The sequence below is a fragment of the Brassica rapa genome, chromosome A02 (assembly GCF_000309985.2).
Source record: "Brassica rapa cultivar Chiifu-401-42 chromosome A02, CAAS_Brap_v3.01, whole genome shotgun sequence".
In the NCBI taxonomy this organism is placed as follows: Eukaryota; Viridiplantae; Streptophyta; class Magnoliopsida; order Brassicales; family Brassicaceae; genus Brassica; species Brassica rapa.
The window spans coordinates 25992418-26018666 of NC_024796.2; the positions used below are offsets into that span (position 1 = coordinate 25992418).

The 26249-nt window shown below is 32.2% G+C and overlaps 5 protein-coding genes across 5 annotated transcripts; 3 read left to right on the plus strand and 2 right to left on the minus strand.

Annotated features, from left to right (window-relative positions):
* The first annotated feature begins 6053 nt into the window (after positions 1-6053).
* On the plus strand, positions 6054-7753 carry LOC103854295. Its single transcript, XM_009131234.3, has 3 exons — positions 6054-6562; positions 6913-7049; positions 7170-7753. The coding sequence occupies exons 1-3, from the start codon at positions 6555-6557 to the stop codon at positions 7325-7327; spliced, it is 303 nt and encodes a 100-aa protein (XP_009129482.1). The 5' UTR covers positions 6054-6554; the 3' UTR covers positions 7328-7753.
* A 1971-nt stretch (positions 7754-9724) lies between these two features.
* Positions 9725-12684, plus strand: LOC103854294 (zerumbone synthase). The gene is made up of 4 exons (XM_009131233.3): positions 9725-9940; positions 10094-10168; positions 11351-11781; positions 12218-12684. The coding sequence occupies exons 1-4, from the start codon at positions 9879-9881 to the stop codon at positions 12592-12594; spliced, it is 945 nt and encodes a 314-aa protein (XP_009129481.1). The 5' UTR covers positions 9725-9878; the 3' UTR covers positions 12595-12684.
* LOC103854358 lies at positions 12451-15002 on the minus strand. Its single transcript, XM_009131299.2, has one exon. It carries the CDS (start codon positions 14235-14237, stop codon positions 12987-12989), a length of 1251 nt encoding a protein of 416 aa, XP_009129547.2. The 5' UTR covers positions 14238-15002; the 3' UTR covers positions 12451-12986.
* A 1720-nt stretch (positions 15003-16722) lies between these two features.
* Positions 16723-18867, plus strand: LOC103854293. The gene is made up of 2 exons (XM_009131232.3): positions 16723-17528; positions 18056-18867. The coding sequence occupies exons 1-2, from the start codon at positions 16989-16991 to the stop codon at positions 18689-18691; spliced, it is 1176 nt and encodes a 391-aa protein (XP_009129480.1). The 5' UTR covers positions 16723-16988; the 3' UTR covers positions 18692-18867.
* A 3198-nt stretch (positions 18868-22065) lies between these two features.
* On the minus strand, positions 22066-25954 carry LOC103854292 (B3 domain-containing transcription factor FUS3). Its single transcript, XM_009131231.3, has 6 exons — positions 24189-25954; positions 23862-23951; positions 23671-23771; positions 23171-23217; positions 22979-23055; positions 22066-22900 (listed from the first exon to the last, which is right to left on the minus strand). Exons 1-6 carry the CDS (start codon positions 24438-24440, stop codon positions 22541-22543), a joined length of 927 nt encoding a protein of 308 aa, XP_009129479.1. The 5' UTR covers positions 24441-25954; the 3' UTR covers positions 22066-22540.
* Positions 25955-26249: the final 295 nt, after the last annotated feature.

Consider the following 26249-nt stretch of genomic DNA (forward strand, 5'->3'; position numbering starts at 1 on the left):
TTTTTGCAGTTTTGGCCAGAAAATGCTTTTTGGAGTTTTGGAGGGAATATGCGTTTTTTGGGTTTTGACAGGAAAATGCGTTTTTTTTTTGTTTTGACGGGAAAATACGTATTTTTGGTTTTGGTCGAAAAGTGTGGTTTTACTGGTTTAGCCAAAAACTGTGTTTTTATGAAAATGTGTGTTTTATGTTTTTTTGCGAAAAAACGCATCTTGCGGTTTTGGTGGGAAAGTGTGTTTTTCAGTTTTTGCGAGAAAATACATTTTTTGGTTATAGCGGAAAAATGTATATGCAAAAAAAAAATAGAATTTGTGGTTTGAAAATTAATATTTTGATTTTAAAAGGTCATTTTTGTCATTTATCATTTTGGATTGAACTAGATGTATATGCATCCAAATGCACTGTCAAGACTCACCTTCATTTGGGTGAGAATTTGATATGCATTTTTAAAAATATCTGGATGTAGCATTATAATGCACAAAACGAACATTAATTTGCATCTTCACTCAGATGGATCACATGGGTGAACAAACGAATAGGGCCTCAATGGATCAGCTGCAATCACCAATTTATATTAAATTTATATTAAATGAACAGGGCAGGGCAGGAGCCAAATACCCGACTCACCCGCTAAACCACCAACACATAGAGGATCAGTCTCAAACAATACACCGAACTCAACGCTGCTCCAAACAGACGCAGCATGGAGAGAAAATCTTCATCTAGCGGGACTCGGCTGGATTGTGGGAGAAGGAACAGAGAAGGTATCGATCCTAGCACACTGTCACTACGTCAACTCCTCCCTGGTGGCAGAGGGCCTGGCGCTACGGGAAGCACTGCAATTCTGTATTGAGAAGAACATCCGACAAATACGATGTGAAACGGACTCACTCCTGCTGGTCAAAGCACTCAATTCAGGACAACAAGCAACAAAGATCTATGGCATTATGGCTGACATAGTCTGTCTTTCTTAGCTTTTGATTCTATCCCTTTTTCTTGGATCCAACAAAATAGAAATGGAGAGGCTGATGCTTTGGCAAAGCAAGCCCTCTGGAATGAAGCTTGTGTAATGGCTCCCATAAACATTGGAGTTTAAGTCTCTATTGAATGAAATATGGTGTTACAAAAAAAAGAACAGGGCAGGAGCTTGATATATTTGTAAACGATGGAGGCTCTATAATGGAGCATCCGGGATGGTCTCTCAAGTGGTTTCTGGAACTACACAGTGTCAAAGATTATTGTGAATTTAGCCAAGGTGTGTTAGTCTTGGAAGATGCTTCGGTTGAACCGTCCTGTAACAATGGAGAAAGGCAACCACAGTCCATAAACAACAGAATGTGTTGCTATAAAAAACGGGTAGTTGTGGATCCAATATTACTACTTCACAAAAGGACAACGGTTTTTTTCTAAAGAAGGACAACGATTTCGTTGTAGAAGGAGGACAAGTATGTACGATTTTAGGTGGTTTGTTTTGATTTAGTTTGGGATACTTCTCGTTTTTGTATAAATTATATATAGTTGCAACATCAATTTCTCGAGTTCACGTTGGAACATCAAAAGATTCACAATGTAAAAACACATTTTAATCGTGTATACTGTATAACAAATAACAAGTGACGTGAGACTTGCATGAGTAGCTTTGTGTAGTTTTGAATTGAAGTTATATATTTCTAAACATAATAAAATATTCCTGTTCGGAAATTCGCTAGGCGTTACGCGTGCGCTCGGGCAGCGCCTAGCACCTAATGAAAAAATCGGATATTATACGGAGATTAATCGCTGATTTATTATCGATTATTTCAAACCAAGATTCTTTTGTTTTTTTTTGCCAATTTCATGAAAGTTTCATGTATATTAGTCGATTAAAAGATGAAACGAATAAAAAATTAAGCTTTTTCAGGAATCTCGATTTTCTTACCGAATCACTCTAACTCGCCACGCTTGGTGGCCGATTTACGCTTTTCCAGCAATTTTACCCTCCTAGGCGGCGCGTTTTAGAACATGGTAAAATATACATAAACCAACATAATAAAAACATATAGGAATATGAATTATTAATATAATTATTTTATTGTCAAGTGGAAAATTAAAAATCAAACATTATTTTTGTTACTACAACCTTCCAAAATAAGGTGTATTTCATGTAATTTTAGGCTTTCAAATACCACATAAGTTAAATAATTAATGAATTTGTGTAGAAGTTCTTTTCTTGGTGCATATGAAAAATAAAATTATTATATATGTACATGAGATAAAATTAAGTCTTTGTAAAAAATGTTCTGCTAAATAGTATAAACAAAGTATACTTCATAATTTTTTCTCTTGATTACGAGACATCACTTTCGAAGATATGGGTTTATTTTAAATAATTTATGCATATTTTTTTCAGAAATATTTTGTCAAAAATATGCAAAGTATGCTTTATATATACTCTTTGTTCTAGATTATAAAGCATCCATTGCATTAATATTAAAGTATATTAGATCTCTTATATATCTGATTACATTTTTAAATAATATTCATTTGGTTTATGTACTGTTAGAGATTCAAAGCAAAGAAAAAATTTCTCAAAATAAAATAAAATTAAAAAACAAATTTGATTTCAGTTTTCAAAAGGTAATGATGAGTTAAATGATACTACTATCAAATATTCATATGTATATTTTTCCACAACGTAAAACGTAATCTATACTATTATTTATAAAGTGATTTGGCTTATTTGGCATATTCTCTATGATTTTAGTTAATTTGTTTACTTGTCATATTTTCCATGATCTTAGGATAAATCATTAGTTTAATTAATATTTTTTGATATCTATATATTTATCATGATATTTAAAATCATGATAAACATGAACATATTTTACCGATATATATACCAATATTTTTTTAAAATATATTTTAATATATAATAAACATGATATTTAGGATATTTAATTAATAAATGGATATTAATAATATATACCGATAATATCATCGTTACTTTTCTCTCATTTATAATTTTAATGACTAATATTTTAACTAATAGCTAATTTTTATGATTTTTACTGAAAATATTGATTAAATACAGATTATTATAAAATTTATATAGAAGTATACTAATATATTTGAATTAATCAGTTTATTTAGTTAATTTGCTTATTTTCATCTTTTCCATAGTTATATGATAAATTATTAGTCTAATTAATATTATTATTTAATTTATTTATTTTGATATCTATATATTTATCATGATATTTAAAATAATTAATAAACATTAACATATTTTACCAATATATATATATATATATACTAATATTTTAAAAAAAATATATTTTAGTATATAATTATCATGATATTTAGGAATTAATAATTAGATATTAACAATATCTACCGATAATATCATCATTACTTTTTCTCATTTTATAATTTCAATGACTAATATTATAGCCAATTTCTATGATTTTTACTGAAAATATTGATCAATACGTATTATTATAAGATTTATATATAAGTATACTAATATATCTGAATTAATCGGTTTCTTTTGTTTATTCGGTTTGATCCCTTAATATTGAACCATATTCATATACTGATGTTTTCTAAACATAACATCCTGATCGGTACTTCCAAATCTAGACTATTTTCTCTATTTCAGTTTGGATTGGTTTGATTTTACCTGATTGAACACTCCTAAACTATTGTTATTTGTTAATGTTTTATATTTGTGATTTTGTTATAATCCTTATAGTACCACATAATTTCTTTTCAGTCCAAATACAATATGTGTTAATTTCATATGCAAAATTTCATAATTTAGTTATTACTATAAAAAAGATTTTGATCCAAAATCTACATCACATAAATAAAAATATGAAACAAAATAATACAATTTAATAAATTGATTACCAATATAAATATTGAAATTTTATGATATATAATAATTTAAATTTATATTTAATTTAATTATTATTATTTTATTTAAAAAAATTGAATTAAAAATTGTTAGATGTATAGATATATTAATCCGGACAAGGTGCAGAACATCAACTAGTACCCTATTATTACAAAGTATTTTGAAGCACTAAAGATTAATACAGCAGATTACAAAATACTTATATATATATATATAAGCTAATATATTTTCATGAAATTATTAATATACTCATATTTATTACATTTATTTTTCTAAAGTACCACAGCAAAAAGTATTTCATTTATTAATTTCTTTAAAAACATATTAATAGTTAATCATTATAACTAAATTATTTTAATTAAAAATTCCTCGTATATTATATAATTAAAATTTTGAAGTGTTTATAGGAAAGAAGATAGTGTATATGAAAAAACAATAATGACAAAACACGTGGACCTGCATTTAATATAAATTTTAATTTTATACAAACTTTTACTTGTTTCTTTCCTATTTCCTTCACCATTTTTAATTTTTTTGTATTTCTTCCAATAAATGTGGACCTCCAATTTTAGTTTTGTTTATGGCCACTTGTATCCAAGGACCGCAATTCTGTCATCGAGTCAAATACCAAAACTAGAAACTCATATACAATATGTTAAGGATCTCAAAAGAAGCAGTCATCCATGGCGGCCTTATTGTGAATTTAGCCAAGGTGTGTTAGTCTTGAAAGATGCTTCGGTTGAACCGTCCTGTAACAATGGAGAAAGGCAACCACAGTCCATAAACAACAGAATGTGTTGCTATAAAAAAACGGGTAGTTGTGGATCCAATATTACTATTTCACAAAAGGACAACGGTTTTTCTTTCTAAAGAAGGACAACGATTTCGTTGTAGAAGGAGGACAAGTATGTACGATTTTAGGTGGTTCGTTTTGATTTAGTTTGGGATACTTCTAGTTTTTGTATAAATTATATATAGTGCAACAACAATTTCTCGAGTTCACGTTGGAACATCAAAAGATTCACAATGTAAAAACACATTTTAATCGTGTATACTGTATAACAAATAACAAGTGACGTGAGACTTACATGAGTAGCTTTGTGTAGTTTTGAATCGAAGTTATATATTTCTATACATAATAAAATATACATAAACCAACATAATAAAAACATATAGGAATATGAATTATTAATATAATTATTGTATTGTCAAGTGGAAAATTAAAAATCAAACATTATTTTTGTTACTACAACCTTCCAAAATAAGGTGTATTTCATGTAATTTCAGGCTTTCAAAGACCACATAAGTTAAATAATTAATGAATTTGTGTAGAGTTCTTTTCTTGGTGCATATGAAAAATAAAATTATCATATATGTACATGAGATAAAATTAAGTCTTTGTAAAAAATGGTCCGCTAAATAGTATAAACAAAGTATACTTCATAAATTTTTTCTCTTGATTACGAGACATCACTTTCGAGGATATGGGTTTATTTTAAATAATTTATGCATGTTTTTTTTTCAGAAATATTTTGTCAAAATATGCGAAGTATGCTTTATATATACTCTTTGTTCTATATTATAAAGCATCAATTGCACTAATATTGAAGTATATATAATTAGATCTCTTATATATCTGATTATATTTTTAAATAATATTCATTTGGTTTATGTACTGTTAGAGATTCAAAGCAAAGAAAAAAAATCTCAAAATAAAATAAAATCAAAAAACAAATTTGATTTCAGTTTTCAAAAGGTAATGATGAGTTAAATGAGATACTACTATCATATATTCATATGTATATATTTCCACAATGTAAAACGTAATCCCCTATTATTACAAAGTATTTGAAGCACTAAAGATTAATACATAAGATTACAAAATACTTATATATAAAAGCTAATATATTTTCATGAAATTATTAATATACACTCATATTTAATACACTTATTTTTCTAAAATACCACAGCAAAAAGTATTTCATTTATTAATTTCTTTAAAAACATATTAATAGTTAACCATTATAACTAAATTATTTTAATTAAAAGTCCTCATATATTATATCTATAATAATAAAGTTGGGTTATGCTCTCACCACAGGCTTCCACGACATCAAGGAGAGGGGTGCTTTTCGCGACACGTGGCGTCTCGGTAGGGTATCCGTGTTTTTCACGCTCTCTCTTCCTCCTCGCGCGTGTCTGCGCGGTTGTTCAACCAAAGAGGTTGGGCTTCTGTCATTAATTTAGGCCCAAATGTCATTAGGTCTTCTTCTTCGTTGTTCTTCTTCTTCCCTACCTCTTTCACAGAAAGTAACGTCCCAAGGATTTTTTCTATGACATTTATTCTCAGTTTTTCCATTTATTAATCCACTCCTCATGTATTATGATTACGATCTACCTCTTCGTTCACCCTGTAACCGCCTCGACCTCCATCTATAAATACCGGCCCTCACTTCCATTCACAGCACATCTCAAACAATTTTCTCAGACATACGATCTCCTAGAAGCAACATATTCAGATGGCGAATTCGTACACTCTGCTTGCCAATTTGAGAGCCGGCCGATGCTCTAATACTGCTGAGGTCCGCCTACTGAGGTTCTGGGAGGCCAGAAATATCAACAAAGGAGGGGAGCTGATGAGTATTGAGTTGCTGCTCATCGATGAGGCTGTAAGTGTTCTTCCCAGATTTAATCTCTGTTCATATTGTTATTCAAAAAAAAAAAATTGAATTATTTTACCCACTTCCATCAAAAAGCGTTGATCTTTTAGCCTGTTCTTCCCAGATTTAATCTCTTTGCATATTGTTATTCCAAGATTTTTTAGAATTATCTTACTCTCTTCCATCAAAAAGCGTTGATCTTTTACCAATAATCTTAACCTCTGTCTCTTTGCTTTTATTTTAAACTGATCCTGACAAATTATTTTCAATATTGATCTGGTTTAAAGTTTTTTTTTGGGTGAATGACTATTTGTTGCTATATATGTTTAACTAACATCTCTATAAATGCCATCATGCAGGTGGACAGATAGTCTCATCCCTTCCAATGCTTTCAGCCCCGAAGATATGGCCACAGAAGAACCGTGCGACATTACGTGCAGATTTTGTGATGGGCTTCTTGCTATTCAAGATTACCCACAAGGGTTCCCGCGACCAGGTAAGGATCAATGCTTAGATTAGGCGTTTTTATTTTCCTTGCAGACACATATGTTAGTCTTCGTTTGTTATTTTTTTAGTTTTTGTGACTGGTCAACCTAACAGTTTTATGGTTATGCAGAGATATCAACGGAAACGCAAAGAGTTCTGACAAGAGAGACGATACAGAGAGCATTTCATGCTACAGAAGTAGGGTTAGCTTCTCATTCTCTAAGCTGTGGAGTACAATGCGAGTTTGGCAACTGTTGGCACTTGCTCTTTTGTTGGTGTGATATATAATATATCATATATCAGAGTCCTCTTTTCATGACGAGTCTTTGAGATTAACGGGTTATCTTAGGAAAGAACGGGATCTGGTGGGATCTCTGCTATTCAGCTGTCGAGTGAACATAATGCTAACAATGAGGATGTTCGTTTTGAGCTTAAGGACTTGCATCCTGATGACCCGCAGATCGTTGTGTTTAAGCATGGAGTTGGCGAGTTAAGGGGATCATCCAAGTAGTTTCTCATTCTCTCCAGCACTTGTATTCTACTGTCATAGAAGAATAGGATTCAATGCTTATGGAAAGATGATTCAATGCCTTTCTCTTGATACTTGGTTGTGGCTCAAGTTCTTGATTTTGGTTATAATTTTGTTGTGATGGTGCTTCTGCCTTCTCTGTGCTTTTATGGACAGAGATAAATAAAATTGTTTCTTTGTCTTTATGTGGTTTGTCTTTGTTAGAATTGAAAATCATTACAGAGGTTGCCTATTACTTCGACTAAAAACAACTCTTTTGCATAATATGCATATTTGGCGAGTAATAAGGTAGTTTATAATTAGGGTTGCTAATAAACAGTTGCAGTAAACAAGCTAAACTTACTTCCTGCCTTCTTTATGATGTGGATACGTTATGATGTTCCCTTTCCCGTGTAGCTCTAAACTCATATGCTTAGTCTTCCTTCCACTTAAATTTGCAGCCAAACATCCTTTCACTTAAAGATCACTCTGAAGCTTCTGATGGCATTTACTGTAAGAACTGAGCTCTTTGTTCTTTCTGCGCCTGATAAGAGTTTTTCCTTGGATCACTATGTTATGTTATAGAACGTATTGCCTTTTCCTTTTACCTCTCCACATACATAAACAACCGAGATAAACAGGAAAATCGGAACGTAAAGATATGTTTGCAAGCACCATTAAATGCATGTTGTAATTGGTGATATGGCTTCAAAAGGTTTTAAGAAAATCCTAAAGTCTTGATTTTTATCCAATTTATTGATTTAAAAGTCTTTTAACCCTTTTAAAAACACTCAAAACCACTTTTCCTTTTTTTTTGTTCAGTGAAGGATGCTTATTTTTTCTAAAGCCTATAAAAGCTGGTTTTTATTTAAATTTTTTTTTCAAAATCATTAAATTTTCTATAACTTTTATAAACAATAGTTCAGTTCAAAAAAATGTGTTCTCTCTCAATATTTGTTTTTAATTCTTCTTTAAATTGTTGAGATGTCTAACGATGGAAAAGCTCTTAGAATACCCTTATCGGAGCAGAATTTTAAATAGAGTTCTTAGACAATTTACGATATTATTTTAATGCAAAATTTTTGGATGAAAATGATTTTTTTTTGTCAGAAATTCAAATAATGTAAATAATCTTTCCTAGCGATAATTGAATCTTAATGGAGGAAAAACTGTTAATTTTAATGTTAATTTGTTATGTAATTAGTTTTTATATATGATAAGTTAACCGAAGAATAACACATGTAGCTTTTTTATAAAGTATAGCACATGTAGCTATAGTATCTGGAAATACTAAGCTAAGCTTAACCATTTCAATAGAAAACTGAACTTCTATATTCTACGGTCAAATAAAATATTTATCCAATAAAACCAAAACTTACATATCTTAATATGTTTTAATCAATCAAAATTAATTTACAAGAAGATTTCTGAAAAATCCAAATATATATCAAAGAACACTTTAAATCTATGTAGTGAAGTGTATATTAGAATACCTTACCATCAAATATATATATAAAATCTATGTCATATTTCAATACATTTTATTATGTTTAAGTTATGGAAAAATATCAAAGAAAGTCTATAGATAATGATTTTGAGATAATATAAAATATGAACGATTAATTTTTTGTATAAATTAGCTCTGGTGTGTTTGTTTTTAGGGTTCACTGAATTTTGATTTGGACTTCAATCCTAATAAACGCTTAGTTATAAATTAAAACTATTACAAAAAATATTTATGTGTTTCATTTTGAATAAATTTGTTGTCTTGGTTCGAACAAGATGATCACAAAACAAACAACTACATTTATGTGTTTCATTTTGAAACATCATTAAACTATATTTACTTTAGTGCAACTATCAACTATTTATTATATTTTATTTCATTAATTTATAAAATCTATTTATACTATTCATTTTTGACCTAAGCAACTATAAAACAAAGTAATACACTATTAATTACCACTATCAAATGGATCACAAACTCATTATCCAATCATTAGGGAACAAAATATACAAACCCGGCGCGTAGCGCCGGAATACCACTAGTAATTAAAATTTTGAAGTATTTATAGGAAAGAAGATAGTGTATATAAAAAAAACAATAATGACAAAACACGTAATATTGTTGGACCTGCATTTAATATAAATTTTAATTTTATATAAACTTTTATTTGTTTCTTTCCTATTTCCTTCACCATTTTTAAATTTTTTGTATTTCTTCTAATAAATGTGGACCTCCAATTTTAGTTTTGTTTATGGCCACTTGTATCCGAGGACCGCAATTCTGTCATCGAGTCAAATACCAAAACTAGAAACTCATATATTAATATGTTAGGATCTCAAAAGAAGCAGTCATCCATGGCGGCCTTACTGATCAGATCCATCGCGAGGTAACTAGAACTGCTATCATCTCTCAGTTACAATTACTAAGTTTTTTCTTTTGTAAACTTAATAATTACTAAGTTGTTTCAAACATTTTAATTACATCAGCTTTTTAGAAGATTTAAAAAACAGCTTAACTTTTAGTTTCTTTCTTTTGTCAGAACCATTAAACGGCCACCAGCCACAGCATCAGCCGCTTACTCCACAGGTGGTGGTAGAGGTTGTACTTGTACGAGGCAAGTTCATTCTTATATATATCTGTTTCTCATTCATGGATTTTCTTCGGACAAAATCAATCTATAATTTTTAAATTTCACATCGAAAAGAGCATAAAATTAGCAAAGAGTTAACTCAATGGGTCTTCATCAATTGATGGTAATTACTAATTACTATATTATGAAGTTTCTAAAACTCTGTATTTGAAGCTTAAAAGTGTTTTTTTTTCAAAAACAAAACTTTAAATTTAACTTAAAAATTATTTGTATTTTATCTTATGGTTCTTATATTTGTCATAATTAATTTAAATTTATAAAAGTTTTATAAATAACTAAGTACATATATAAAAATATTACAATAGGATTAACTAATAAAATGTTATATTAAAATAAAAATAGAAATAACATAATTAATATTAAACTTCAAGAAAAATACTATATTATTCCATAAAACTATTTTCTTAAAGCTTATATGATCAACTAGTGTATCTTTATATTTTTAATTTGTAGATCAAAAACTAAATATTGAAATCATGTGATCTTAAACTTGTAAATACATTAGATCTGAACAAGAAAGTAAAAGAGGAAAATAAATATTTTAAATCTTATTTTAAATTTTTATTTAATTTTATGTGTAAAACTTAAGTTTATGAAAAAAAATAATTTTTTATGAGATATTAAATTTTTAAAGATTAATACGATAAATGAAAAAATATTTAAGAATTATAAATGTGATGTGTAATTGTAGAGACCAAAATACAAATAAAATATGTGACTTCAATTTGAAGTTTATTTTTGTAGAGCAAAAAATTTCATCCGATTGGTAATGGCTGTAGCTTTAAAATTTTTGCTGTAGAAAAAAATCTGTAGACCGTTTGTTGTGGTTTTAGATTTTATTGATGTAGAATTTTATGAAAAGCACTAAAAATTTGTTTTGAATATTTGGCTCTGCAGAGTATTTGAACAATTGTATGTTATTTCAAGAGTTGTGGTTTCAGAAAAAAATTTAAAGTTTGATTGCTATGAATTTAGTGCTGTAAAAATAAATAGGGCTGTGGACAGCAACTACCAATCACCCACTAAAGTTATAATAGAGTGTCTTTTGGAGATGTTTTTTGGAGATGTTCTTAGCTCGATAGATTGTTTTTTTTTTCCATTTTCTTGAATCTAAGAAAAGATGCAAATATATGCATGTTTATGCAGCAAGAAGCTAGAAGGCAAAGTAGCTCTCATAACCGGCGGTGCAAGCGGGCTTGGAAAAGCCACGGCGGGCGAGTTTATCCGACACGGTGCTCGAGTCGTGATCGTCGATTCAGATGAGGAGAGCGGTTTTAAAGCCGCTAAGGAGCTAGGGGTGGCGGCTGAGTTTATGGTCTGCGACGTCACGGTGGAGGCGGATATAGCCAGAGCCGTTGAAACGACGGTGGAGCGGCATGGAAAGCTTGACGTGATGTATAACAATGCCGGGATTGTCGGGCCTATGATTCCGGCGAGCATATCGGAGCTTGATATGAAGGAGTTCGAGAATGTGATGAGGATTAACGTTATTGGCGTTGTCTCCGGCATTAAACACGCCGCCAAAGTTATGATTCCCGCTGGATCGGGATGTATTTTATGCACTTCAAGCGTAGCAGGTATTGATATTAATTAAAGCTTTGGATTATTTCGAAATATCGTTATATTATAAACTAAAAGGAAGCATTTATTCACTATAGGTAGAGTGGGTCTAAACCTATTAATCGTGTCATTATAATGGTTTAACTAGGACACGTTTCTGAGTTTGAATCAAGTTTATAATATGAGAGCTACCACAATATATATGACGTTATGTTACAAAGCTCGGTTTGATCTTGATCTCATATAGTTTCACTGCACATAAGATAACATACGAGTGAAAATGTTCTTGATATGTATCATTTTTAGCTTGTCGTATTTAAGAGATGATTAAAGATAGTTAAAACTCCCGATTTAAGCTCAGTTTTGTTATGTTTTTGTTTCTCTCTCATCAATATGATCTGGTTAACGCTCAGTATTGTTGACTTTTATTACACATCAAATCAAATAATGCAGGCGTGCTTGGAGGGCTGGCTCCACATTCATACACAATCTCCAAATTCACAATCCCCGGGATGGTGAAATCGGCGGCGAGCGAGCTCTGCGAACACGGCGTGCGTATCAACTGTATCTCACCGGGTACGGTGGCGACGCCGCTCGTTCTCCGTTACCTTCGGAAAGTGTTCCCCACGGCGACGGAGGAAAAGCTCCGGGAAACAGTAAAAGGGATGAGTGAGTTAAAAGGAGCAGAGTGCGAAGAAGCTGACGTGGCTAAAGCTGCTCTGTTTTTGGCCTCTGAAGACGGTAAATATGTTACAGGACATAACTTAGTCGTTGATGGCGGCATGACTGCTTTCAAAATCGCTGGTTTTCCTTTTCCTTCTGATTCATGATTGTTTGTTTTGCAACTATGAATAAGGAACACAAAAGCTATGAATAATAACAAGCAAGAAGCTAATAACAAGACAGTAAGAGCATCCTCATTGCTAGGACTTTATTGCATATCTTAGGTTAGTTTATTAATATAATTAGATTAAGAGATTTTGCTAAGATACTTGATTAAAAGTGAAGATTATTGGTAGATACTTTTGTAGGTTCTTAGCTAAATAGTATTTTTTTTTATTTTGCAAAATATTTGGTAGGACTTTATAATAAAACATATAACATTAAACTTAAGAAAATAACAAAGTTGAACAAAAATTAAAAAAAAAAGATTATAATTTTGAAAAAAAAATTCATAAAAGCATATGTTTTATTAAATGCATAGAAACTTAAACATGAAAACTTAATTTTCATACCCAAATTGATCCCATATATGTTCGATCAAATCAAGTTTTAATTGTCTATGGATTGGTCTATCCCGAACTTTTGCCCGACGATCAAGTGTATTGAAAAGCTCGGTAGGCATCTTGACGGAAAAAGAAATATCCTCATCTTGAAACGTCTCATCTTGAGTCTGTGTACGTCGTTCATCTTCGACAATCATATTATGGAGTATGATACATGCTCTCATAATATTTGCTATCTTAGATTTATCCCATAAATTTGAAGGATTTTTAATAACGGCGAATCTAACTTGTAGGACTCCAAAGGCACGCTCAACATCTTTGCGGACAGATTCTTGGGTTTTAGCAAATAGTGAATGTTTTGGACCCTGTGGTAGTCGGATAGATTGAATAAATGTCGCCCATTCCGGATAAATACCATCCGTGAGATAGTAGGCAAAATCGTACTCCCTTCCGTTGACATTGAAGTTGACTTGCGGAGCTATGCCGTTAATAATGTCATCAAAAACAGGTGATCGATCTAGAATATTAAGATCATTCATAGTACCTGGAGCTCCAAAAAAAGCGTGCCATATCCACAGGTCATAAGAAGCTACGGCCTCCAACACAATTGTTGGTTTATCGGTTCCTCGTGAATACATACCTTTCCAAGCGGTGGGGCAATTTTTCCACTCCCAGTGCATACAATCGATGCTTCCAATCATTCCGGGAAATCCACGTTCTTCTCCTTTAGCGAGTAGTCTTTCTAGATCCTCCGCTGTTGGACGTCTTAGGTATTCATCTCCAAACAAGTCGATAATTCCCGCGGTAAATTGGTGCAAGCATTTTCGAGCTGTGGTTTCACCAAGTCTTACATATTCGTCAACTGTATCAGCCCCACCACCATATGCTAATTGACGAATGGCTGCAGTGCATTTCTGGAGCGGTGATAGACTTGATCTTCCGACTGCATCTTGTGTTGGAGCAAAATAAGCTACTTCCGTAGAGAGACAATCCACAATACGCAGGAACAATGACTTGCTCATTCGAAATCGTCGTCGGAATATATTGGGAGGGTATGTAGGAGTTTCAGAAAAATAATCATTCCACAGGTTGATGTGGCCTTCTTCCCGGTTTCTCTCAATAAATATACGTTTTTTACGCTCTTTCGGTTCGGGAAAAGTTTCAGGGATTTCTAATAATTCTTCAAAAAGGGATTCAAATTCAACATCATCATCTTTGTGATAATGATAATGAGAAGAAGAAGCCATTTTCCAAAAAAATGAATTGAGAGGAAATGTTTGGAAAGAGAGTTCAAGAGAGATGAGATGTGGTGAAGGTAATGAGAGAAGATGTTATATTTTTATAGCACACAATGTTTTCCTTCTGTTTATTTCCCTATAACTCCCGTGATGTTAATAGTTTGAATTCTTGTGACACCAGATATGATAACTCCCGTGATGTTTTATAGCACACAATCTTTGATTATTAGTTTCTTCTGACAGTTGATTGCTTGTTTTGTTGTGTTGTTTCACGTGTTTATATGTTTCTAACTCCCGTGATCACAACACCATACCGACATGAAAAAAGTTTAATACAACACCAAATCCAAATGATTTTGGTCCCTAATACATAAGTCCTTATTACAAACCGCAAAGCAACAACCCGACCATTACAGCTAAAATACATAAGCAGTCTACTTAAACATGACCATCATCCATATTACGAGTAAAACAACAATGAAAGCAACTACCATTTCAAACCGATTGGTGAACACTGGATTCTTGTTACTTAGCTTAGAAACCATCTCCTCTAGTTTAGCCACCTTCTGCTCAGTCACATAGTCACCCATAAGGGTAAGAGAATCTACCTTTTCAGCCAGTTGGAGGGTGTGTAAATCTCTTGCTTTCATCTCTTCCATAACGGCGACATCCCACCACTTCCAAACGTGGCAGTCACCATCATCAACATTTGCGCAGGTGTCGTATAGTCTACCTGGATGAACTCGAGAAGGAGAGCTTGCGAGAAGGGGTTGATGCCCACAGTAACATATCTGCGGGATTCCAAACTCCACCTCAGGTTGAGGCGGGTAATGAACCTGCTCAGCAAAGTTCTCTCTTATTTCTTCTTGATCCCGGCGAATAAGATCGGCTGTCTCGTCGTATAGCCACTGGATACTGTGTGCCCACCAAACGTATCTGATTGCGATGGCTGACTATAACTGTAATCAAGTCCCATTGTTACTTAACCTGCAAAAAAAAATTAAGAGAATTAGTAAATTATACACACTGAAAGGAACAGAATCAAAATTAAGAGAATTAGTAAATTAAGAGAATTAGTAAGCAACAGATTGACCATTTAAAAAAATTATTTGAACCACAAGTGAAACTTTTTCATAAATATTAGAAGGGAACAGAGTCAACATACAAATTAAGTTGCTTACTTAATGTGACAATAAAATGAAATTCCGGTTTGGTTAAGTTGGATTTTCCGAAATCGAGATTCAGGTTATTGCAATGTGGATAACCAAGTAAAAGAACCGTGATTTACAAATCACAAACCGAGTAAACCCTACTTTGGTAAATACTAAAAGTAAAAACTAAAAAACTAAAGTAAACCATGGGTGAGCGGGGCGTCACGATCAGATTCGGATTGGATATTTTCGGTATCATGTATTTTGGTTTATAGATTTTGATATTGATCTGGATATTTTTTTTTAAAAAATTGGTTCAGTCAAGACGGTTGGGATATTTGTTTCAAAATAAAAATAATTGCGTGCTTTCATTTTTTTTATATCTAACTGTATCCCAATCTTTTGAAAATAAGCAAAATATTCAGAATGCTTAAAACAACTGATTTTTGAATTATTTAAAATACATAATAGTTAATTTTATAAATAAAAGTTTAAATATTGAATAATAAATATTAGTATAAAAATATATATACACATTAATATTCCAGGTAAATATTTAATTTTAAATATATTTTGTATTTTTTTTTTTTGTAACCAAAATATATTTTGTATATCTGTAAATTTTGGTGTAAGTTTAATTTTTTGAATATAGAAGCCAAGTTTTGTTCTAAGAGTTTAGTAAGATATTTAAAATTTGCATCATATTCGGATCGGTTCTTACAATCCATATATTTTCCCAGACCAACAATTTCGATACAAATTGAAATACATTAAATTTGGTATACAATAGAAACTATATAAATTGATATTCAATAAATTAACAAACACTATATATTTAATAAAAAACTGTTTTAAGTTGGATCGATGTAAAAATGATATAATTCGATAAAATAATTAAATAATAATATCAAAAAAAGTATTAGCTAAATATATGATCTTATTAAAACATAAATTAACAATTACTATATATGTATAGTTTTATACAAACATATCCAATGCATTTCTTTGTTTATTTTTCTGGAATGAATTTCATCTCTTTTTTCATTTCAATATTTTGGTGGTACTTTATTGAATTATTATAAAAATATATTTGTATTATACCGTACGTATTCAACATACTCAAATATATCAAATAATCTATTATTATAAATAGATAAAATTCAAATCTATAAATCAACTAAAATATGAAATTTTAAAATAAAATATTCTTTTCATCCTTTTTAATAAAGTATAGTTTAAAACATAAATCTAAAAAGTAAATATTTAAACTAATAATTTTATAAACTAATATATATTATCATTTTTCTACCATTATTAATTTATAAAAAATCTACCGTGTAAAGAACAAATCAAATCCAAAAAAACGTCTAACCAAACCAAACCAAACCCGAATTCAACACCCTTCGCCTACCCGGTTAAGAGTTCTGTATGCATTGGGCCGAGTCCAAAATTTTACACGCTGTCTTACGCCTACGCGGACAGTACTTGCTCTGGCTGCTAGATCTGAAAGAAAGTAGCTGTAGAGACAAGACAAATGATGTGATCGGTTTAAGCTAAAACAAGAAAACAGCTTCACTTCTTGCAAATCTCCAACTCTTTGACAAAAAAGATGGGAGCGCAACAATCTACACAAGTGGGAGACGATGAAGAAGAAGAAGAGGAACAAACAGATGGTGAAGAAGAAGAACAAGAAGACGATAACAGCAGATCGAATCCAAGAGAGCTAGACAACCTCCTAGTGAAGAGAGTTCTCGAGCAAGAGCCAGAGATGCTACCTTGCCACGCTTCAGCCTCGCCGCTCTCTCCACAGCTATCATCTCTCGGAACTCCACGGATCGGCCCTTCCATCAAAGTCTGGGATCCTTACAACGTCCTCGCTCCTCCTCCTCCTCCTATCTTCTCCCGACTCACCACCGGAGACGAAGATCGTGCTGTTACCGAGGTTTATCTTATCAGCCACGGTGAGTGCGATCTCAATCTTAGGCCTGATCTTGTCGGAGGGAGATGCCACGTCGCCGCACTCACCGCCAATGGTGAACGCCAAGCCAGGGCTCTTGCTGTGTTCTTTAAATCACAGGGTGTTCGGTTTACTTCGGTTTACTCCTCGCCTTTGGATCGAGCTAGATCCATGGCTGTTTCGGTTTGCCAGGTAAATCTTAAAAGTCTCTCATGTTCGGACAAGATCTATAGGTTGTCTGAGATTGGAACCAACATTGGTCTGAAAAAATTACTTGACTTTTACTGTCTGAATTGGAATCAACATTTGTCCTAGAGATTACTTTGGTTTTTGCTGTCTGAGATTGGAATCAACATTTGTCTGAGAAATTACTTGGCTGTTGCTGTCTTAATTGGAATCAACATTGGTCAGAGAGATTACTTGACTTTTGCTGTCTGAATTGAAATCAACATTTGTCAGAGAGATTACTTGGCTTTTGCTGTCTGAGATTGGAATCAACATTTGTCTGAGAAATTACTTGGCTGTTGCTGTCTTAACCGACAGGGCTCATAGTCTTATTACATCTCCTTGTGTTAGTTTTTTTCAAAGTAATGATGTGAGCTTGTCTTGTTCATGGTTGTTTGCTTAAAGGAGCTTACTTTATCTTTAACATGATTGGGATTAGCTTTTAAGTGGTTAAAGAATCAGACTTTAGCCTTTAGTGCATTTTGTTTTTGCAGGAAATGAGTTTTCCAGAGGAGCATGTACAATCCTCAGACGCACTTATAGAGATGAGTCTAGGAGATTGGGAAGGTTGCAATCAATCAGAGATTTACAATCCTGAAACTCTGAGCTTGATCGAAAGATGTCAGCCTGATTTCTCAGCTCCTTCCGGAGAATCACTCAGACAAGTGGAGTTCCGCATGGTTCAGTTTCTAAACGGGACAGTCTCAGGAATTGCAGAGAAGCTAAGGTCAGATCACAGTGAAACACATGAGCGTTATGGTACGTCGACCAACTGGGACTTGCTTCACAAGCATCGTCCAAGCCTTACAAGGAAGAAATCAGGCAAAAGCAGGCTTCAGGTGATGACCAATCACGAGCTTGAGGATGGAGTATCCCCAAGGGAAGATGTTAATCATAACCACATTGATATGAGTGATTCTTCTTCTTCTTCCTTGGTATCGAGTTGCGTTGGGGTTTTCACGCATTCGTTGCCTATAAAGTGTCTTCTGACCGGAGTCCTCGGGTGCAGTCCGGTAATGACTCATAAGATGTGTGTGGAGGACTCTTCCGTGACTGTGTTGCAGCATTCTTGGAGAAATGGGTGGCAGATCAAACGAATAAATGATACTGCTCATCTTAGATTGTTGTAGTTTGAAAAAAAAAAATTATTTACTGGTAAAAAAAGTTTTCATATGTATACAATGATGAATCTGTGGTAAGTTCAAGAACAAAGGTTATGCAGATGACATGCCACGGCTTCTTCTTTGTAATGTTTGTTTTGAAACTATGGAAAAAAAATATTCATTGAGTTTGATCTTTGTGTGTTTTTTTCCTTTTTTTTGTTCGTTGATTTTTATAGTTGCAAGCTAACATTAAGAATGAGATTAGGAAAATCTTAATTGAGAAAAAGAACGAATGTTCCGAGTAAAAAAAAACTATGTTCTCCTTCTCGTCTTCTCCACATGGATAGACAAAACTCGAACAACGTTGTTCAACAGATATGTCACCAAGACAGATGTCTTCTCATGGAACTCTCTCTGTGTTCTCAACAGATACCACCTAACCCACTCATACCTTCTCCAGCTCTACCTCCCGCTTCCTCAATTTTCTAATATTAATATACTCTGCAATTTTTCATTTTTTTTAAAAAAATTATGTATTTGTATTTCATACTACTTCTAGTTAGCTTCGGTCGACCCATATTTTTATTTCTAGCGTGTTTCGCTAGGTCAGATTAATAATCCTCAAAAAGTCGACTGACTACCATCGATGATAATCATAAGAAGGAGAAATTGACCTCCTCAGATGTCGGGGTATTCTCATGTCGTGTCTGGAGTAACTGGTTCCCGACAAATTTATCTAGACTTGCAATCATTACCGACAATGAAGCGCAAGCCAAGAAAATTTAAGGATCGGAGAACAGTCTTACGAAAAAAGCTTCAGAACCTGCTGAAAATAATCTCCATCGCCAAAGACCGGGCAACTACGAAAACGTGTAAAGATATGCAGCCAAGCACTTGAAAACTGAAAATCGGATATGAACCGACAACAACACTTAAACCCGAGAGAGCTCAAAGACTTGCTTTTTTTCATTTTGCATTCTCAAGATTCTCTAATTCAATTTAAAGAATAACGGTTAACTTTCATTATGTCATATGTGATATGTCTAAGCAAATAAGGACTAAAGTTTTTTTTTTTTTTGAATTATATAAAGGTATCCTGGTCCCACAGAAGTGATCCATACTAATCACGTGTTGACACATGTCGGGGTCCTCTGTCCCTGGCGATACCAAAATGTTAATTCCTCAGTGGTCAGGATTCGAACCCAGATAGCGGTACTCACAGCTGTAAACCCTTTACCAGTAGAGCTAGAATCACTAGAACTGTAAGTCCTTTACCGTGCTTTTCACTTTTCACAGCCGGAGCTACCACACATGACTTGGAAGAACATACACGGCAACCAGATAGAAGTTTGTGAGAGATTGCTATTTATAGAAATATCAAAGAAAAACAGAAGTTTGGAGTCAAGTCTGCCAAGAATGATGGTGGCAAGCCATATACTGATGCAAATATACTACGCACTGCACATAGCGCTGGCTCAAACATTTTAGGGGCCCGAGGAAAATTAAAAAAAGTGACCCTTGACATATAAAATTCAAATGTTGATATTGTAGCTACAAAGTAAAATAAAATCATTTATGTTTAAAAAAATAAAAATAAAAAGAAAACAGTCTTATTCTTTTTGTAGCTTCTGTTTTCTTGAGAATGAAATCATTTATTTCTACCAAAACCTTCGCAATATAACATCTTCCCGCAAATGTGAAAAAGGAGATAACAAAAAAATTGTAGTCGTCCTAAAAAGACATGTAATCATCAGAAGAAACATTTTTTCCAGCTTTACTCATATAAAATCATGTATGAGAGTTTCAAAATCAATGCTTTCCAAGATATTCTTTGTAATGCATAAAATAGCTAAACCATTCAATTTTACTTGAGACATTGAAGATCTTAAATAATTTGTCAACAATTTTACGCAGAGGCTACAGTCACAGGTTTTATCAAAAGAATTCTATAGCAATTGAAACATTTGGATAACAACCCACACTTTCAACAAAATCTAGAACTTTCAATATCACTAGGTTCTAGAAACTAAAAAATATTTGGCTCAATACCAAAACAAAATCAGTGATTTGTGTTTATGCACATGTCTTCTCTTATATTAATTGATAATCTATGCCAGGATAGTAAACAAAACAATAAAAATCACTTACAGAAAATAATCAACGATGCAAGAATCCTTGAAGACTCAACGATTTTGAAATCTTTTAAAATTGGATCGTCACTAGAAGTTTGAAAATATGAACAGTTTTTTTTAGAAGAAAGAAGACGTCTTGATTAAATATACTCATGTTTAAAAAACTTACATTACGGTAACTACTTTTAATGTTGATTATAATATTTTGTTAGTTATTTATAATTTGGTAAAAAATTATACAGATTAACAGAAATAAGATTTTGTTTCCATAAAGTTAAATTTGTAAATTTTGTATTAATTAATTTTGTTTTACTAAAAATTTATATTTATAGTTTACAAAAAAAAGTTATACCTACATTAAAAAAAATAATGGGTCCCCTCCAGCAATGTGTCCTGGGCAGGTGCATTGCTTGCACTTGGTCTTCAGCCGGCCCTGACTGCACATAAATTCATCCATAAACCTTGGCTCAAAACCTACACGGATAGAGAGACTCCATGATATCAAAATAAACTGGATTTTTATTTTGTTTTAGCTCATGCGCTAAATATTGTAATCATTATTTATTGGTTAAAAGTTCAAAAGCATTAATAAAATTTATTCAAATATTTTAGCAAACGATTTCTAAGTATAGACTGTCTAGATTAAATGGTATATATAGGCTACTCTAGCGAATAACATCAAATAAGCAAGAATTAATGTGAATTAAATCCTAAACATCCAAAATCAATATATAATTACTGTTATCTAGATAAACCAAATTTTTAAAAATAATTAAACACTAGTCTTCATGATACCAATGATGATTATGTGCATAATCAAGATAGTGATGTGAGATAAAAAAAAAGCATAAGAAGTTGAGAAGAAGCTGCATGAAATTTATGAAATTTCAAAATAGTTTTCGGTTTTACAATTTTCCAAAGAGATTTAGATAATTAGATGTTGGACATATTTCTATATTTCTAAAAAAAAAGGTCGATTCAATAAATTTAGCATTATCTGCATTGGTGAATCTCTCACCAGAATTTCTCACCAAAAATATTTAAGTTAACAGTTTTTCAAAATTTTAAAGAACTCATATAAAAGTTTTTCAAATGAAAGATTCTAGCTTGAAATCTTAGAAACACCAATATGGATGGATGTCTTAAGTAAATCTAGAAAAATATGTAAAAAGTTGAGTCAACGATGGTCAATGTATTTTGTTCAGTCTTGTAGACCGCTAAGAAATTACTGTTATGTGTCCTCACTGTCTTGTCCTAGTCTTTCTTTTGATTACTTTTAGATGTTGCACGGAGTTTTGATTGATAATGGGTAAACACTTAACACTATTTAAACTTGATTAAGCCTTGTAAACTAAAAAATAAATTTTCAAAACAGTTTAATAAATAATAATTTGTTAATGGTTAAATAAATAGTTAAGACTTAACACGATTTCAAAAGACAAGTTCATATATATATAACGAAATTGGTTTGCTTTTACAAAAAGAACAACAAATTTCCCAAAATGAAAATTATGTTTTGCTTTTCATATCGGGCATGGATTAATAACTTAAAGCCGCGACACATAGACATAGTTACATTATTCATCAAGTACAAAACACTTCCACGGCTCCCATCTAGCTATGCTCCTCATACTGTAATATAAAACACCTTTTTGTTCACTGCATTTTTATATATATCTTGTAAGAGAAAAAGTTGATCACCATCAAGAATATTCATCATGAGCCCATAGCTCGATCCGATTTTCTAGAAGTCATCGAGAGAGATATTCTCGACTGAGCCAAAACCCTCGAATGATCCAACCTTGGAGTAATAATTATTAGTTCTCATCGTGAGACCACCCAAAAAATCGAGAGGTGTATCGTTGGAGGTTAGAGCCGTCGTGTCGTAGACGAAAGACGCGGTAGTGGCTGTGGCGGTGACGTCGTCGATGATGGGATAATAATAAGAACATTTTCCGTTGTCGCTGTTGTAATGATGATTATAATCTTGGATGAGAAGATCGTTAACCACAGTGTTTTCAATCTTTGTTAAGTCTGTGTAAACGTCGTCTTCTTCAAAGCTTGTTAAGTTTTCTTCTTCTGATGCCTTTCTTGCTTGTATCACCTGAATTGAATATAAATAAATAAATAAATTTGAGTTTACATGACAAAAGATTTTGGATTTTGGTGACGTGTTACGTACGTAATTGTTAGGGTAGAGGTTTTGGTAGACCATGATGAAGTCACCTTGCTGTAAACCATGAGCATTCACAAAGTCCCCTGGAAATAAAACCCAGCTCAAATTGAGTATTTTAACAATGATTTAGTCATTGATCCATGATACAAATAGAAAGAGAATACATCTGATTATTATTCAGGTTTACAAAGTAAGTACCTGTGTTTTCTAGCACGTACATTCTGCTATTGTTGTTTGGCCAGTACCTAAAGATCACAACATTAGCCCAAGACTCAAGATCCAAATTGTTAAGATCTTATTAAGGTCGGTCCTTAAATAAATGATGATATATTATATATGCCACCACAGGGACATTTTGAAAGCTCATATAGAGTGAATTAGTGATAGTAGTAGTTAGAGACTATGGAGACTTGCATAGATAACAAATTAAAGATATTAGGAGCAACATGGATACGTAATCATTTGTTTGTTTTCTTTTTGAAACATTTTTTTTTTTGAAACACAAGTAACCATTTGTTTTTTCATACCAAAAAACATGGATAAGTGAATATACTACCCAAACTAGCGATCTACCAAGTATATCAATAGATATCCAAACTAAAACCAATTTGTGACTTATGAAATTTAGTTGATTCGATTATACAATGACATTATGACATAGCACTAATTAATTAAATTATGAAATTATAAGTACATACCTGTACTTGAAGGTCCAAACGTGAAGACCATCCAAATCTTCCATTTTTATAGGTATCCCTTCCTTGGATTCCAACGCCGGCAAGTGAGCCTCCGCAGCTTTCTGGATCAACCATCATCATCATCATCATCATCATCATCATCATCATTATCTTCAATCATCTATCATGATCATGCAAATCAGAGATGGTACCTTGGGGAGTATCATTCGGCGGAGGGAACTGACGTCACTGTTCTTCAGTTCCTTTTGGAAGAGAAATCTTAGCCTTCTTGTGTCTATTTTCTGACATCATTATTTTTTTTACATCATAACATACATGATACATTGAATCTTTTCCAGAATCAGTCAAAAGGAAATATACATAGATCATATACACAAATATTAAATATTTTCATTTGGATCCACACAGATTTAAAGAGAATCATTAAAGGTTTAATTTATTCTTAAAACTAATAAATAATAAATAATATTGAGGAGAAAAATAAAACTCAAAAAACAAGAGAGAGAGGAGGGACTTACACGTGCGGGAAGAGGAGTTGGAACGTGGGAGGAAGAAGGAGGCAAAGTAGGAAAAGAGAGAAGGTTAAGGGAAGAAGAAGATCGTCTCTGTCTGGGCATCCTTCTCCTCTTCCAGTTAACACCCAGAAGAGGCACAGACGCCGATAACCCATGAACATGGCCAGACCCGGATCCAAACCCTGGACGATGATGGACACCTGCTATTAAAGCAGATGCTTTGGTTTCCACATCATGAGCTTCATCCATCATCATCTTTAACTCAATTGGTTGCCTAATAAAAAGGAAGTGTGGAAACAGTGTGTGAAGGAAAAAAGAACAAATGGTGGATGGCTTTGGGTTTCAGTGATAGAGATAGAGAGAAGAGAGAAGAGAGAGAGACTTTTTGTGTGTGTGTGTGTTGTGCAGATCAAAACAGTGGCTTATAATGGACGCTGGGCAATCAGAGATTTGGTTTGTCTAAACAAGAAGCTTTTGTTTATTTTTTTTCTTTCTTTTAACTACTATTTATGGTAAGGGGTGACATTTGTATAACTCACATTCATGATCTAGGGTTTTGGAGGAGGGGATTTAAAAGGATTGTGAAAAAGATTATGATGATAGCAAAGTTCGAAGCGAGATCTTGTGACACTAAATGAACGTTGATTATAGTAAAACTCAACCATAGTTTCAAGAGAGGTTAAGTTAAGAGATGGAACCAAGAAGGAGGAGACGAGTGGAAGGTGAATGTTGAACAGGTGTTACAAAAGTTCTGTTCATCCCTCTTTTCCATAATTCAATGGCGTCTTCTTTCTCCCCTTCTCTCTCCTCTTCTTCTGTCTCTCTCTAGAACTGAAATTATAGTTTAAGTCAACATTGTAATTACTCTCATGACTTAGTGGTCAACATGTGATTTGTTAATTTTCTTGTATTTGTATGTGTATACAATCTATTTCAGAAATAAAAATGTGAGCAAGTATATATACAAAGACAAACAATACAGGTGGCTGTGGCTTTGTTTGCTTCGGAAGAGAGGATCACATCATGCTTGCTTACTTAATCACATTATACCAATTCGGACCAAATTTGATTCTTAATTTACAAGCAATTCTGGAGAAATACAAGCACGTATATATACAAATACAAGATAAATGTGAATATACCAATCAAAGTAATATATTCGATATTAATTAGACTATTTATTTAAATACATATGACTGTAAGATTTTTTGTGGGGTTTTGACTGCATACAGATATTCTGTGAGTTAGTAGTGTGAGTAGGTGAGGGAAGAAGTACGTATTTTGTGTTCTAATCAGAAGAAAATGCATGGACAAGTGGCAACCATGCACGCCCGCCCTTTAAGTTTAATAACAGAATCCGTCTTTCCTTCATTTAATTTACGCACTTTGAAAATTTTAATTAAATTAGTTTGTCAATTTGTGTTTTCTTAATAGTTCTTATTCATGAATCATAAACCACCCTAAACAACCAATATAAACTTCAACATTCAGTTTATTTTTATTTTTAAAAATCAGTTTAAAGCTAATAGTTTATTGTCGTTTTAAATATCAAAATGGGTTGCAAAATTATCCAAGCTATTTTATCAAAAGTTTAGTAAAAACTTTATTGAAGAGGTTTTATGTCTCAAAATCTTATATATTAAAACAGAAGTCACAACCTTGTTTCATGTGTAATTTTTTTTTAAAAAATGGACATATTTCTAAAAAGTCATGTTACATTTAATATTCAATTTTATCATTTAAATTTTGAGCCTACCAAAATTTTTTATTGGGTTATCAATAATTAGATTTAAACAATAGATGATCTATTGAATTTATAGATAGTATAATTTAAATAGATATAATTTATTTTGTAATACTATACCTTTATATGCTAAGTATTTAAATATTTGTCGATGTTAACTTTTAAAATTATAAAGATTTTTTTAAAAATAACTAAAATCATATTATCTAACAATGATTAATCTTTACTACCTTAAACCAATGAAAACAAATTTTAAACTATATAGTTTATTTTAAAAATTAAACAAAAACTAAATGTTTAATTATTTACTCGATAATATA

Excerpts from the sequence above, each read along its gene's own strand:
- LOC103854292 (XM_009131231.3), bottom strand. The coding sequence starts at position 24,440 with ATGATGATGGATGAAGCTCATGATGTGGAAACCAAAGCATCTGCTTTA. Across the intron at positions 23,952-24,188 it reads CAACTCCTCTTCCCGCACGT|AAAATAGACACAAGAAGGCT; the intron begins GTAAGTCCCTCC and ends TAATGATGTCAG. Across the intron at positions 22,901-22,978 it reads ACCTCTACCCTAACAATTAC|GTGATACAAGCAAGAAAGGC; the intron begins GTACGTAACACG and ends TATTCAATTCAG.
- LOC103854293 (XM_009131232.3), top strand. The coding sequence starts at position 16,989 with ATGGGAGCGCAACAATCTACACAAGTGGGAGACGATGAAGAAGAAGAA. Across the intron at positions 17,529-18,055 it reads TGGCTGTTTCGGTTTGCCAG|GAAATGAGTTTTCCAGAGGA; the intron begins GTAAATCTTAAA and ends TTGTTTTTGCAG.
- LOC103854358 (XM_009131299.2), bottom strand. The coding sequence starts at position 14,237 with ATGGCTTCTTCTTCTCATTATCATTATCACAAAGATGATGATGTTGAA.
- LOC103854295 (XM_009131234.3), top strand. Across the intron at positions 7,050-7,169 it reads ACAAGGGTTCCCGCGACCAG|AGATATCAACGGAAACGCAA; the intron begins GTAAGGATCAAT and ends ATGGTTATGCAG.
- LOC103854294 (XM_009131233.3), top strand. The coding sequence starts at position 9,879 with ATGTTAGGATCTCAAAAGAAGCAGTCATCCATGGCGGCCTTACTGATC. Across the intron at positions 9,941-10,093 it reads CTGATCAGATCCATCGCGAG|AACCATTAAACGGCCACCAG; the intron begins GTAACTAGAACT and ends TTCTTTTGTCAG. Across the intron at positions 11,782-12,217 it reads ATGCACTTCAAGCGTAGCAG|GCGTGCTTGGAGGGCTGGCT; the intron begins GTATTGATATTA and ends CAAATAATGCAG.